The sequence below is a fragment of the Hypanus sabinus genome, chromosome 14, assembly GCF_030144855.1.
Source record: "Hypanus sabinus isolate sHypSab1 chromosome 14, sHypSab1.hap1, whole genome shotgun sequence".
Lineage (NCBI taxonomy): Eukaryota > Metazoa > Chordata > Chondrichthyes > Myliobatiformes > Dasyatidae > Hypanus > Hypanus sabinus.
Genome location: NC_082719.1, coordinates 102,325,736 through 102,342,082, shown reverse-complemented (window position 1 = coordinate 102,342,082; position 16,347 = coordinate 102,325,736). Strand labels below are relative to the sequence as shown.

The 16,347-nt window shown below is 40.9% G+C and overlaps 1 protein-coding gene across 2 annotated transcripts in view; it reads left to right on the top strand.

Annotated features, from left to right (window-relative positions):
* Positions 1 to 10,735, top strand: part of LOC132405026 (mothers against decapentaplegic homolog 4) — a 120,594-nt gene extending 109,859 nt beyond the window's left edge. The window contains exon 12 of one of the 2 annotated variants that reach the window (XM_059989723.1): positions 7,104 to 10,735. In XM_059989723.1, the coding sequence (XP_059845706.1) occupies positions 7,104 to 7,315 (212 nt within the window). In that variant the 3' untranslated portion in view covers positions 7,316 to 10,735. The other variant, XM_059989724.1, reaches the window with a different exon arrangement.
* Positions 10,736 to 16,347: the final 5,612 nt, after the last annotated feature.

Below are 16,347 nucleotides of genomic sequence, written 5' to 3'. Positions count from 1 at the left end.
CACCAACCAAGCTTGGACATCGCACTCCAGTGGAGTGCACAGACTCCAACGTCTGTCTCCTGGGCAGCTGTAAATAGGTGACACCACAGCTTGAGGCCTAGTCCTGGCTACGACCAAGGCCACACAACTGTCTTGCCGTCCGCTGATAAATCAGTGAATCGGACTTTCAACATTCCACATTAAAAATGTCCAACAATCTGACGATCACAAGAAACATAATCTGTACGTCCTCCTTTGTAAATACGTGGGCTTCCTCCCACAGTCCAAAGATGTACTGATTAGTTGGTTGATTGTGATTGTAAATTGTCCTGTGATTAGCCTAGGGTAAATTAGTGAGTTGCTGGGTGGTATGGTTCGTAGGGCTGGAAGTGCTTGCTCTGTGCTGTTTCTCTTTTGGTTGTTAACACAAGTGACACATCACAATATGTTTTGATGTACTGTACCATATGATAAATGAATCTGTGGTAACCAAGTAAACTGGAACTAAAATCATCTGATTATTATTTCTGCTGAAATGGGAATGCTACTAAAATGGTATTCATTTCCAATATTCAAAGATATTTGAAGATTTGACCTATAGGCATTCAGATGATAGAACATTAGCAAAATCAGTATGCATAATATAGGTTGAGTACCGCTTATCCGAAAATCTTGAAGTTTTTTAAGCACTAACATGACGTAACAAATGGAAAATTCCACATGGCGCTGGGAAGGTTCCTGGGCAATGCACAGGTCTCTTTGGGTCACGGTTCTGAAAAATGACCTCATGAATGTAACGAGCAGAAGTTAATGAAAAGTAGAAACACTGCATTAAGCAAAAAATGAAGATCTCAAATGTGTATTGGAAGAGTGGATTCATCTGTGTGGTGAACATATGCTGCTTTACAGTATGCTGATCACGAAACAAAGATCTGTTGTGATGAAATGAAAATTGAAGATAGTTGGGAATATTCAGCAGACTGGTTGCAGAAGTCTAAGAAAAGACACAGCATTAAGTTTTTCAAAATCTTAAAAATTTTGAAGATAAAGTGTTTGATAATCACAAAGCAACTGAGAAATTCATTGCCAAGTTTGCCAAGAACGTTGCTGATGAAAATCTAGCACAGAACAAGTCAACAATGCTGATTATTTTTATACCTTACATAAAATATACAAATCCAGTGTACTGTAACTTTTTAATCAAAACATTGCTGCTGTTTGTTATTCAACTGCTGATTCAGGTATTCTCCCCATGATGCTCTGCTGTTTTTGTTACCCTGCATACATTATATTCCAAAAGGTTTTAAAAAATCCACAGTCAGAAAGTTCCAGTCCCAAGTATTTCAAACAAGGGGTGCTCAAGTTGTATTAGTTTATTGGTGTAGACATGGAATGGAATATTGTGCCAGACAGCCTTCACAACAATCCTTTTAGAATTTGGCTAATCTGGCAGAGATTTTGAATCCCTTCGGTTTTTATTTCTAACAATCATAGACATTGGAGCAGAATTAGGCCGTTTGGCCCATTGAGCCTGTTCCACCATTACATTATGGCTGATATCCTGTAGCCTTTGGCGCCCTGACTAATCAAGAACCTATCGAGCTCCACTTTAAATATACCTGGAGATTTGGCTTCCGAAGTCATCTGTGTCAATGAATTCCACAGATTCATTACCTCTGACTAAAGAAATTCTTTTTCACCTCTGTTCTAAATGGATGTCCCTCTATTCTGAGGCTATGCCCTCTTGTCCTGGGCTCATTCATTGTAGGAAATATCCACTCCACACTCACTCTTATCTAGGCCTTTCTGTATTTGATAGGTTTCAGTGAGATCCCCAATAATTCTCTAAATTCCAGCAAGCACAGGCCCAGAGACATCAAAAACTCCTCATATGTTAACCCTTTCAGGTTTGTGAACATCCTCTGAACCCTCTCCAATCTCAGCACTTTTTCTTTCTTTCAGTTACACTCAGTTAATTACCACTCAAGATTTTTATTATCATTCTTCAGTACACACATGTAAAGGAGAAGAAAATGATTGTCCCTCTGGATCCGATGCACTATAGAAAAAATACATTAAGCATAAAATACACAATAAATATAAATACATAAGATTAGCTTATATACACTCAGTGGCCATTGAGTGTATATAAACAAGTAATTGCTGATGTAGCCTTTCCACTTTAAGGTTTGACATGTGTGTTCAGAGATGCTCTTCTGCACATTACTGTTGTAACATGGTTATTTGAGTTACTGTCACCTTCCTCTCAGCTTAAACTGGTCTGGCTGTTCTCCCCTCTGATCTCTATCATTAACAAGGCATTTTTGCCCATAGAACTGCTGACAACTGGATGTTTTTTTGCTTGTCGCACCATTCACTGTAAACTCTGGAGACTGTTGTGCATGAAAATCTCAGCAGATCAGCAGCTTCTGAGATGCTTAATCCACCCCATCTGGAACCAACAATCATTCCACAATCAAAGCCACTCAGATCACATTTCTTCCCCATTCTGATGTTTGTGTAATGCTGGGTCATATTTTTACTGTTAAGATGTATGTATTTCATTCTGGCAGTTCTGTAAGAGCAGCTTGTTTGGGTTAATGTTGAAGATAAGGGATGATGTGGAATGTGTACCATCCACTTAGCAGGAGGTTTTCTTGGTGAGGGACGATAAGGTTGGTCTTGGACTTTGGGTCATTGGGAAATGAAGAGAAAAGATGCTGGGGAGAACCAGTTGTAGCATACGATCCGGTGGGAGACCCGTTGGTTCGAGATGGATTGCGAGCGATGTTCAGGCATTCACACTGACAAGGGCCCAGCTCATGAGTGACAGAGAAGTTCAAGGTGAATTCCATCTTGTCCACATTTGACTGTTTAATTAGAATGGGCCCTTTTCTTTTTGTTGTTCTTTATGTAACTCTTGATTAGGCAAGAGGCTTAATCTAGGGGAAGACAGCCGTCGGCCCGGCCAAACTTTAGAAATCTTGTTTGGGTGAATGCTGCACAATTTGTCCCATTACAAATCAGTACCACGAAATAACAAACAGCACACAATATGTAATTAAACAATTGAGCTTCATAATTCTTAATCTGACTACAGGTTTCCCCCGCTATCCGAAGGTAGAGCATTCCTGTGAAATCTTTCGTAAGCCAAAATGGCATAAAGCGAAGAAGCAATTACAATTAATTTATATGGGAAAAATTTATGACCGTTCCCAGACTCGAAAAATAACCTACCAAATCATACCAAATAACACATAAAACCTAAATAACACTAACATATAGTAAAAGCAGGAATGATATGATAAATACACAGCCTATATATTGATTTCTCCTTAAGTATAACTTAATGGAACACCATGCTTTGTACATCCATCAATCTACTCAAGCAATAGACTTTCCATTACTGGATGCCAACTGAAAGAGACCACCTTGCAGCTTTCAAGATTCTTTTTCTCTGCGTGTAAATAGTACGAATGGTGGACGCAGGCAAGTTCAACGCATGCACAATGTCTTTATTTCGTTCACCACGATTGAAACGCTTAATTACATCCAGTTTTACACTGAGTGTAACACCCTTACGAACTCTGTTAGGCTTTTCTGATACCTTAGGACACATGTTGCTAACAGATGCACAAAATAAATTGAGATAAAGCACAGATGCTCACAGACACAGTTCAAAGCTATGGTGGCTTGATGCCGAGTGTAGTTCCCAGGGAAGGAGCTTGGTGGCGCCACTCTCACTGCTCGGGGTGCACGCTGCCTCTATAACGGCTCGCTGCAAAACAAACGCTGAACACTGTTTTTGCTTTTTACCTTTTTTTGTAAAAGCGAAAATCCTCTTCGGATTTCTTTCAGTTAGCGGACTCTCCGGGGGCGCTCATGGTGTGAGGTTCACTCTGGCTTTGCTCCATTCCTTTTAATTTGTTTTACCTGTAACACTCTTATTCATTTTGTTTATACCTACACTGCAGGGTTCATACCCAGATATATTTTTGAACTTTGGTTTGAATTTGCTGAAAATGCAGACTAGAGCTCGAGAATTAAAAGACGGGAAAGACTCTTAAGGACAACGGAAAAAAAGATGGTGACCCTAAATTATCTAAGCAAGCTCCATTAACCTTTGAAACAATGTCGAAGCTCCTAGATGAAAAATTCAGCCAAAAATATGCCGTGTTTGAAGGACTTTTAAAAGCGGTTGAAGATAATCTTAAATTACTTAAACGTGAATTTGAATTACAGCAAGCAAAAATTTCAAAACTCGATGAATCTGCTTGGCAGAGAGACCGTAGGATTGATATTCTCGAACAAAATCTATCTTCAACATCTCAACTGTTGGAACGCTATAAATCCAAGATTATCACCTCAAAAATCAATCCTGGAGACAGAATCTACGGATAATCGGGATTCCTGAAGATGTCAAGATGGGTGATCTTATCAAATACTTTTCTCAATTTCTATATGATGTGTTTGGTTCAGAAGTTCTGGGCACTCCTCCGTTGATCGATTGTGTTCACCGTACTTTGCATGCTAAACCCCCTAGAGAATCTAAACCAAGACCAATGATAATTCGGTTCCATTATGTTCACGTCAAGGAGCGTTTAATACGAGCTGCCCAGTGGAAAGGTATGCTCAAATTTCAAAGTTTCAAATACCGCTTCATCGAAGATTTTAGTCCCAAAGTCCTAAAGGATTTATTAGTGAAAGCAGGTACTAATGTAGGTCTTTCGTAAAAGCGAAGTGGAGTAAAGCAAAGTTTCGAAAAGTGGGGGATACCTGTATATGGGTTAGTAAAGAAACAGAAAAAAGAAAAGGGCCCATACCCATGAAACAGTCCAATGCACAACGTTGGAGCTCACGGTTCAGTCCACTGGTTTCTCGTCGACCTCCTCTAAGCGTAGCCGACCTTTGAACTTCTTGTCTTCTTTCCTCATCTCTCCCTGGCAAAGGACTATGAAATTGCTGCTCCCAGACCTACAAGAAAGAACAACATCCCTCATTGGATAGCCCCACATTCCAAAGCCCTGTTATAAGAACATAGGAACATAAATAGGAGTAGGAGTAGGCCATCTGGCCCATTGAGCCTGCCCCACCATTCAATAAGATCATGGCTGATTTGTCCGTAAACTCAGCTCCATCTACCTGCCTTTTCCCCATAACCCTTAATTCCCCCACTATGTAAAAATCTATCTAACTGTATCTTAAATATATTTAGTGAGGAAGCCTCAACTGGTTCCCTGAGCAGAGAATTCCACAGATTCACCACTCTCTGGGAAAAACAGTTTCTCCTCATCTCCGTCCTAAATCTTCTCCCCTGTATCTTGAGGCAATGTCCCGTAGTTCTAGTCTTACCTACCAATGGAAACATCTTTTCTACTTACCTATCCCGTTCAAAATTGTGTATGTTTCTATAAGATCCCCTCTCATCCTTCTGAATTCTAGAGAGTGTAGTCCCAAACGACTCAATCCCTCCTCATAGGTTAACCCCTTCATCTCTGGAATCAACCTGGTGAACCTCCTCTGCACTGCCTCCAAAGCCAGTATATCCTTCCTCAAGTATGGAGACCAGAAATGCACACAGTACTCCAGGTGTGGCCTCACCAGTACCTTGTATAGTTGCAGCATGACCTCCCTGCTCTTGAATTTGATCCCTTTAGTAATGAAGGCCAACATTCCGTTTGCCTTCTTCATAACCTGTTGAACCTGCAAGCCAACTTTTTGCAATTCATGAACAAGCACTCCCAAGTCCCTCTGCACAATAGCATGCTGCAATCTTTCACCATTTAAATAATAATCTGCTCTTCTATTATTCCTTCCAAAGTGGATGATCTTGCATTTACCAACATTGTATTCCATCTGCAAGACCTTGGCCCACTCACTTAACCTATCTATATCCCTCTGCAGACTCTTCACATCCTCTGTACAATTTGCTTTTCCACTCAGTTTAGTGTTATCAGCAAATTTTGCTACATTACACTCAGTCCCCTCTTCCAGATCATCAATGTAAGTGGTAAACAACTGCGGGCCAGCACTGACCCCTGCAGCACCCCACTCACCACTGACTGCCAACCGGAGAAACACCCATTGATACCAACTCTCTGCCTTCTATTGGTTAACCAATCCACTTCCTCCAACTCCATGCATCCATATCTTATTTATAAATCTCTTGTGCGGCATCTTATCGAACGCCTTCTGGAAATCCAAGTATACAACATCCACCTGTTCCCCTCTATCCACTGCACTCATTATGTCCTCAAAGAACTCCAGTAAGTTTGTCAAACAGGATCTGCCCTTTCTGAATCCATGCTGCATCTGTCTAATGGAACCACTTCTTTCTAAATATTTTGCTATTTCTTCCTTAATGACAGCTTCAAGCATTTTCCCGACTACAGATGTTAAGCTAACTGGCCTATGGTTGCCTGTCTTTTGCCTACATCCTTTTTTAAAAGGTGGCGTGACATTTGCTGTCTTCCCATCCGCTAGGACCTGCCCATAGTGTAGAGAGTTTTGGTAAATGATTCCCAACGCATCTACTATAACCTCCGTCAATTCCCTCAGCACCCTGGGATGCATCCCATTAGTCATAACCCAAACGTTGCTGCTACAGGGAAACTATTACATTAGCAGTGAAACCTTACAGCGCATTACATTTACTAACCCTTTGGTTAAGTTAAGATTCATAAATATAATTCCTTTAATCATATGCAGTGTGCTGTCTGTTATTTCGTGGCCCCAATTTGTAACAGGGTAGCAAATTACGCAGCATCCACACAAACCAGGCTTTGGGTTGGGAGATCGGCTCAATCTCCTGAGTTCGGCGGTGCTGGATGTTGTCTTTCCTAGACTTAAGCAGCCAAGGACACCAGAGGGTTTCATTGGGTGTGAACAACTGAACCTCTTGACCACATCTGCATACTTTTATGTATTGAGTTACTGCCACATGATTGACTGAATAAATATTTGCATTAACGAGCTGGTGTACCCGATTAAATGGCCATTAAATGTACATAGACTGAATGTATGTACATAAGATGACTGATGGGAAATTATAAAATACTGGTGGTTTTAAACAAATTGTAGTTTTACACAAGCTTTTTCAGTAATCCAAGTGTTGTTATCTCCAGGTTTGTCAGCTGCAGCTGGAATTGGAGTGGACGATCTGCGACGCCTATGCATTCTCAGGATGAGCTTTGTTAAAGGCTGGGGACCTGATTACCCGAGACAAAGCATTAAAGAAACCCCTTGCTGGATTGAAATCCACCTACACCGTGCCCTCCAGTTACTGGATGAAGTGCTTCACACCATGCCAATCGCAGAACCACAGCCCTTGGACTGAGTTCCTCTGTGCAGTTACCGTCTTGCTTGGGTGGGTGAGGGAGAAGACTAGAGTTCTGCCTTGCTTAAAAACTGATATTTTACCATTGTTCACAATATGCTTTCAGAACAAAAAAAGGATTGCAAAACGAAAACCAAACAAAACTACTGTTTATTTCTCTCAAGACAAGAAACCCAGTATTCCATCTAATGCCTTTGTTTTATATATAACTGGTGTTCCTGAAACTCCACCAGTATGTTTCTCAGCCTGTGTTATTTGTAACAGACTGCATTTTAGTTCCCAGGAACAGTTAGTTAGTTAAGCCCATCACCCCTAGTGGGACATAGACCACCAACGTGCCAGGATCCTCTGTCCTGGGCCAGTATTTCAAGTTGTCTCCAGGTGTAGCCCATCTTCAAAGAGCCTTCCTGTCCCAGGGATGAGCTCTTTGGAGTTTATGTTGGTGTTTCTGTAGTGCTGGGCTTTTTACAGGATGGGTTTGCTAGCTCCAAGCCCAGTCCTCCTCTTTTCACAGCTGGGCTTGGGACCATTCATGGCAGAGTTTCCCAGGAATCATGCCTTCCCTTTATATTCTGTGAAGAAAGCTTAACTTGGTTTAGAAACAGGCCGCTAGCTTATTTTAAGTTAAGATACTTTTCTTGAATCCAAATTGAATATCTGGAGTGGTGGTGAAGAGATGGAGGGGTGTGTGGGGAGAGGGAGATGGTGATTGAGAAGTTGGTGGGATAAATGAAGTGCAGGAGTGAACATTAATTAATTGTTTTTGCTGCCTGTGTCAAGAGAGGCAGTAAAGGAGAGGATTTATTTTAAGTTAAGGAAAAGACATGGTTTATGATTTATAAGTTAGAAATTTCAAAAATTGATTAAAAAAAATTGGTAGCCTTCTATCGCATTGTAGTTCATGCATTAGTTCAAGGAAGCCAATCTCTTGCTACCCTTTACACATCCAGGCTTTCTTTATTTGAAAGTACACCTGTATTGGCACTTTATTCAAATTTCTGTTTATGTACTGCGCCCTTGAGAGATCTCCTCTCCAGAGAAATGTTTGTCTTGTACAGTCCGTTCTTTACCATTAATATAAGTTAGCTTCATTATTTTTTTCAGTTTGAATTTTCTTTACGATTTTTTTTCCATTTGGCCTGTTTTACTAACTTGCTTTGGCCAAAGCCTTCAGAATGTTTAGTTTCTTATCAGGAAAGAGGTTCCAAAAGGGGGTTAAAAATTATAAGGAGCCCAGTTCTTGTTGGTAACACTAAAGATTAGTGGAACTTTTTTCCCAGTAGCATCTGACATTGAAACATCTCTTTTGTTATCTTTATCAGCTAACCCATCCTATTTTAACCAGCTACAGGGACGGGCTGGAAACGATAAATATCGTCAGTGATGTTACCTTTGAGATGGGCTTTTGTTGGTGGTGAATATTCCTACAATTTACAGCCAAATCAAATTTTATTTTTAATAGCTCATACTGTAGATCTTTTGGACTTCAATTTTTAAAAAAATAATTCACTGGTGTTGATACTTAATGTAATCGGCTCTAAAATAGATCTTGGAAAATGACACCATCTGAAATTGCTTCTACCATTATCACCGGGTGTTTAATCAAGTGCAAATATTCTCGTCTAGACAGTCAGAATCTGACTTGTGTTATTGGATGTTTTCCAGTTTGGGTGGGCATGACGTACAAGTTCTGAGCATCCTCGCTCTCTGAGGAAAAAATACCCAAAAGGGAGTGTGTCAATGACTGCTTCACATCATTGAAATTTAAATTATTTAATTTCTTGCTCCGAATCACTGGGATACGTCATGAAATTTGTTGTTTTGTGGCACTAGTACGTCTGCTGATTAGTTTCTGTGAAGGACAAACTACCACCATTTCAAGTGAATCCAAGTCTAAAATGAAGTGTATCTCTTATGAAATATTTGTCATTTTTACGGGAATTAAAAGTGAAGATAGGAAACTATAAATTTACATGATTTTTTAATCAACATCACATTGTCTTTGAATTGCTTGTCAATAATGTTGACGACGTGACCATCTAGAAATGCAATAAGTGGAGTACAATAACTCAATATACAAGATTTTTTTTGCACACCCCTCTTTAAAATGTTGAATCTGGATTTATCTACTTTCTGGTTACTGGCTATTAAATTGCAAGTGATTTGCTATTGTAAAGTTTTTTAAACTTTACTAAAGGGCAAAAGGGGAAATTGCTGGCAAACTTTTTTTTTCTCCTCCCTTTTTGATGTGTATGTGTGCACATTTTGCAAATTCCTTATACAATGCTTAGGCACCATTTGTATCTAGAGACTACTAGAAAACCAAGTATTATTAGGTTACTTAAAGCAAAACATGGTAAAGGTCTGAAATATCTATCTAGAAATAGTAAAGAGAGTCCTTTTTCTTACATTAGAGTTGCATTGGATTATGGTATTTATTAAAACTAATGTGCAAGAGATCAGGCATTGACATTACATCGGTGAGGATGAAATAATTGTGATGAATTCCAATGAGGTGAGTGAGTGCCTGTCTCACACGTCTATTTTAATTATTTGAATGGGGGGGAGATGTGAAACCTTGGACACAGATGTATTTAGAATACTATTTTCTTTCTACAAGTATATTTAAATCTAGGAATACATGTCACTTTGAAAATTACAAACTTTAAAAGGTGAGTTTAAGAAAAACAATCTTCATATCAAGACCAACTCAATTTCTATGAGGCTATACAGCATTGTGGGCTCTTCTCATCATTTTCTTCTGATAAATAGGGCACCACAGTACCATAGTGGTTAGCGTGAGGCTATTCCAGCTTGGGGCATGGAGTTCAGACTTAAATTCTGGTGTTCTCCGTAAAGTACGTTCTTCCCGTGTGCATGTGGGTTTCCTCCAGGCGTTCTGGTTTCTTCCCACAGTGCAAAGACGTTCCCGTTAGTAGGTTAATTGGTCATTGTAAATTGTCCTGTGATTAGACTAGGGTTAAATCAATGGGTTGCTGCGCAGTGTGGCTCCAAGGACTGGAAGAACCTATTCCATGCTGTATGTCTAAATAAATAAAGTGGATAAATTTTGTTGTAATAGACTAACAAAGGCTATTATGATGTGACTGAGCTCAGTTAAGGAAAAAAATTCCTGAAAAAATTAATTGTGCATCAAAACAGCAAAACATTAATTGATGAAATGGTATCAACATTACTTTGACACCAAATCCTTTATTAGTGAGAGTCAGGCATTCAGAATGTTCTTTGGAGTAACTATTTGGTGATGGGATGGCATTGACTGCACAAGGCAGCACTGAAAGCCTGTCTGAGGTAGAACAATTTTAACAAGAAATGTCATTAAACGTTTCGGTTGAGCAAGTAATGTATGCATTTTATCTTTTCAGCAACTAGTATAAATAAAATGTTTGCGAAGTATAATATTTTTCATTTTTACAGCCTCTTTCTTAAAATTATCTATAAATTTAGATATTCTATTCAACCTGAAATATTGTATATCTCCAAATAATGTAGACTACTTTGATTATATTCTGTAGGTGTGTAGACTGCAATAAATAATTTGCAGTTTGATTATGTCTCTTGATATGCTTAATTTGTATTGGTTAAGTTGACGGGTCAAGGGTAAGATGGCGGTGTGTTCTATCGCAGTGGCTTCTACGGGGTCAGTGGAAGGTGTTATTGTCCCTTTCAAATGGATTTTTTACGATCGCAAGACCCTGCTGGACATTAAGTATTTCAGTCTACCCCATCAGCAAGTTGCTTGTTGGCAAAGAAATGGAAGGATCTGGACAGTGCTGATCGTGTTGCTATCTGCATCAGAGAGGTGTCGGTAAGTGAGGGAGGTGTGCTGTCTTACTACGAGTGATCATCTTAGTCACTTTGACCCTGGTGGACATTATTATGTATAATGCTTCAAGTACAATTCACTGATATATTGGCAGACAGTGGGGAAGCTGTGTGGCCTCGGTCGTAGCAAGTTCTAGGCCTCAAGCTGTGGTGTCACCTGTTTACAGCTGTCCTGCCCCCTATTGTTTGCTCAGCAGAGGACAGATTATTGTATTTGACTGCAACATTCATGGAATCAGGGTCTTGGACTATAATTTTTTGTGTGACTGTATTTTACTGATATATGTGCTGTGTGTGACTGTTGGTACTGGTGTGTTACACCTTGGCCTCAGAGTAACAGTGTTTAGTTTGGCTGTATTTGTGTATGGTTGCATGATAATTAAACTTGAACCTAAATTGAAGGGTTCATCTGGTTTCCTAATACCATCCAGTTTGTTCAGCAGCAACTTTAAGATGTAAAGAAAATTAAAAATTCATAATGTATTAATTCATATAGTATTTATGGTAAGACTCTTGGCAGTGTGGAGGATCAGAGGGATCTTGGGGTCCGAGTCCGTAGGAGACTCAAAGCTGCTGCACGGGTTGACTCTGTGGTTAAGAAGGCATACAGTGCATTGGCCTTCATCAACCATGGGACTGAGTTTAGAAGTCGAGAGGTAATGTTGCAGCGATATAGGACCCTGGTCAGACCCCACTTGAAGTACTGTGCTCAGTTCTGGTCACCTCACTATGGCAGGATGTGGAAACTATAGAAAGGGTACAGAGGAGATTTACAAGGATGTTGCCTGGATTGGGGAGCATGCCTTTTGAGAATAGGTTGAGTGAACTCTGCCTTTTCTCCTTGGAGCGTCAGAGGATGAGAGGTGACCTGATAGAGCTGTATAAGATGATGAGAGGCATTGATTGTGCAGATAGTGGCTTTTTCCCAGGGCTGAAATGGCTAACAGGAGAGGGCACAGTTTTAAGGTGCTTGGAAGTAGGTACAGAGGAAATGTCAGGGGTAAGTTTTTTACACAGAGTGGTGAGTGCGTGGAATGGGCTGTCAGCAACGGTGGTGGAGGCGGATACAATAGGGTCTTTTAAGAGACTCCTGAACAGGTACATGGAGCTTAGAAAAATAGAGGGCTATGGGTAACCCTGGATAATTTCTAAATAAGTACATATTCGGCATGGCATTGTGGGCTGAAGGGCCTGTATTGTGCTATAGGTTTTCTATGTTTCTATGTAGTGTCACTGATTCAGGTTATAAATCTGAATTCTGACTCAGGATGTTTTCTGATCTGCTTTTGTAGTGGTCTAAATATAGGAGCACAAGAAATAAGTACAGAAGGCGGCCATTTGGCCCATCGAGCCTACTCTGCTATTCAATAAGATTGTGGCTGACTCAGCTTCACCTACCTGCCTTGTTCCATAAACCTTTAAGTCCCCTGCTATGCAAAAATCCATCTGAACTTGTCTAATGGCACCATGGTAGTGCAGCAGTTAGCAGGACTCTATTACAGCTCGGGTGTTCCGGAGTTCAGAGGTCAACCATTATGTAAGGAACCTCCGTATGTCCGCCATGAAATGTGTGGGTTTTCTCTGGGTGCTTCAGTCCACAACCCAAAGAAGTAAGAGGTAGATTAATTGGTCATTGTAAATTGTCCTGTGATTTGGTTAGGATTAATTGGGTTTGTTAGGGGTTGCTGGGGCTCAAAAGGTCAGGAAGGCCCTATTCTGCACAATATTGCTAAATAGATAATATATATTTAATGAAGTAGCCTGGACAGAGAATTCCACAGATTCACTGCTCTTTGGGAAAAGCAGTTTCTCCTCATCCCTGTTCTAAATCAATGCCTCTGAATCTTGATACTATGTTCTTTAGTTCCAACCAATTTTGCCCTTTCATCAGCCTCTCCTTGCTAGGAACTCTGTTTGTAGAGTACCTCATTCTCAGCACTATCACTCTGGTTTCCAACCCCCTGCCAAATTAGTTTAAACAGTCTCCGGGAAACCTACCCACAAGGATATCAGATCCCCTTGGGTTCAGGTGTAACCCATCCCTTTTGTATAAGTCGTACCTTCCCCAGAAGAGATTCCACTGATCCTTAAATCTGAACCCTTGCCCCCTGCACCAGTCCCTTAGCCATGCATTCACTTGCCAAATAATATTATTCTTACCCTCACTGGCATGTGGCGCAGGCAGCAATCCAGAGCTTACTACCTTGGAGGTCCTGTTCTAGCTACCAAGCTCCTTAAAATTTCTCTTCAGGAGCTCCTCGTCTTGTCTACTATGTCATTAGTGCCAATATGCACCAAGATGTCTGGCTGCTCACCCTCACCCTTGAGAATGCCATGGACCCAATCCTGATCCTGACACCCTGACTATCCAGATGTCTCTGTCACACCAACAGAACCTCATCTCTGTTCCTCTGACTAAGGAATCTCCTGTTACCACTGCACGCCTCTTCACCTCTGCTTTTCTGAGCCACAGCACCGGACTCAGTACCAGAAACCCCATCACCGTGGCTCCCCCCAGCAGGTTGTTCCGCCTCAGTAGTGCTTAAAGTTGTATACTTATTATTGAGGGGAACAACCACAGAGGTGTACTCTGCACTGGCTGTACATTTCCCCTCCTTCTCCTGACAGTCATCCAGTTACCTGCAACCTAGGGGTGACTACCTCCCTGTACCTCCTCATTCTCCTGTATGAGTCGAAGGTCATCGAGCTGCAGCTCCAGTTCCTTAATACGTTCTCTCAGGAGCTGCAGTTTGGTGCACCTAGTGCAAATATGTTTATCTGGGAGAATGGAGAAGTTGTAGAAGAGGTTCACCAATATGCTGCCTGCTTTAGAGGGCACATGTTATTACGAGCACAAGAGGCTGGAAAAATTTGGGTTGTTTTCTCCAGAGCGCTGGAGGCTGAGGAGAGATCTGATAGAGGTTTACAAGATTATGAGAAGCATATGGAGCCTATAAAAAGTATTTCCCCCCCCCCCCCACCCATTTAATATGACACACCAAATCATCATTGGTGCAACCAATTGGTTTTAGAAGTCACATAATTAGTTAAATGGAGATCTGTTTTTGGAGACCTGTGCACAGTCAAGGTGTTTCAACTGATTTTAGTAAAATACACCTGTATCTGGAAGGTCCAATTTGTTACTTACCCCGTAACTGTGTGTCTAACCAATAGAGAAAGAAGAATCCGTTGGAGTCTGGTGGTACCAAACTAAAGGTGTTTATTAATAAAAATAAGCAAAACCATATCAATAATGCAAATATACATATAAAACAAGTTAGCAGTAATAAACCTAAAAGTGTAGGAATATTAATAAGCAATAATAAACAAGCTCTATCGATGCCTGGGGTAAATGAATTGTCATAGAATATAAAGTTCAGTTCATGAGTGCTGAGGTAGTTATGGTTATTGTATTGTAATCGTTGGAGAGAGAGCGGGAGAGTGAGCGAGTGAGTTGTAACAACTACTGCAGCCAAACCTTTCTTTGCTTTCTTAATCCGTCGTATCGTTGTGGTCATTCAGTTATGACCCCTCTGGTCTTCAGCCAGACCGTTCTTTTGTGGTGGACTCATCACTCTGGCAAGAGTGGACACACACACACAAGCCCCCACCGGCCCTGCTGCAACACTGATAGCCTTACTGACCGATCTCCTGGTTCAGTCTTAAAAGCCCCCACCTTTCTTGTGGGTTCCAACACTCAATCAGTGTCCACTGGTGTGTCTGGAGGGTGTCTCTCCAGACCTGTCTTTTATCCCTGCTCACGGGGACTCAGCTATCCATCACTCCTGAATGACTGTCCATCAAATAAGTCCACTGAGGAATGTTTATGAGCAAATTATTGTCCTTGCAGCGAAACAGTATCCTGGCAAAAACTACACCATGAAGACAAAAGAACACTCCAAGCAGCTCAGCAAAAAGGTTATCAAAAAGCACAACCCAGGAGATGGATGGAAGAAAATTTCCAAGTCACTGATTATCCCGTGGAGAAATAGTTACATCAATTATCAAGAAATGGAAAGAATATGGCACAGCTCTAAATCTGCCTAGACCAAGCTGTACTCAAAAACTGAGTGACTGCACAAGAGGGGACTAGTGAGGGAGGCCACCAAGAGACCTAGAACAACTGGAGGAGTTACAAGCTTCAGTGGCTGAGATGGGAGAGACTGTGCATGCAACAACTGTTGCCCCGGTAGTTCACTACTCACAGCTTTATGGGAGAGTGGCAAATAGAAAGCCAATGTTGAAAAAAAGCTTACATGAAACCTTAGCTAGAATTTACCAGAAGGCATGTGGGAGAATTCTGAAGTCAGCTGGAAGAAAGTTCTATGATCTGATGAAATCAAAATTGAGCTTTTTGGCCATCAGACTGAATGCTATGTTTGGCATAAGCCAAACACTGCACATCATCAAAAACACACTATCCCTGCTGTGAAACCTGGTGGTGGCTGCATCATGCCGCGGGGATGCTTCAGCAAGCCCTGGGGCACGTGAAGGTAGAGGGTAAAGAGAATGCAGCAAAATACAGGGAAATACTGGAGGAGAACCTGATGCAGTCTGCAAGATCTGCAATTTGGTAGACTTGTTTTCCAGTAAAGCAATGACCCCAAGCATAAAGCCAAAGCTACACAACAAAAAGCAATAAAGTTAATGTCCTGGAGTGGTCATGTCAGAGTCCAGACCTCAATCCAATTGAAAATTGAAAAGGACTGTTCACACACTATCCCAGTGCAATCTGACAGAATCTGAGCAGTTTTGTAAAGAATGGGGAAAAGTTGCAGTGTCCGGGTGTGCTGACAGAGACCTGTCCACACAGTCTCAAGGCTGTAATTGCTCTAAAGGTGCATTTACTAAGTACTGACGAAGCGGGTGAATTCTTATGCAATCAATTATTTTGTGTTTTATATTTGTAATTAATTTAGATCACTTTGGAGAGATCTGTTTTCACTTTGATATGAAAGAGTCTTTTTTTTCTGTTGATCAGTATCAAAAAATCCAAATTAAATCCACTGTGATTCAATATTGTAAAATGATAAAACATGACGACTTCCAAGGGGGGGTGAATATGTTTCATAGGCGCTGTAGATAGAGTGGACAGAGAGAATCTGTTTCCCTGGATTGAAATGTCTGATATCAGGGAAGTTGCATTGAAGGTGAAAGGAAGTAGGTTCAAATGGGACATGAGGAGT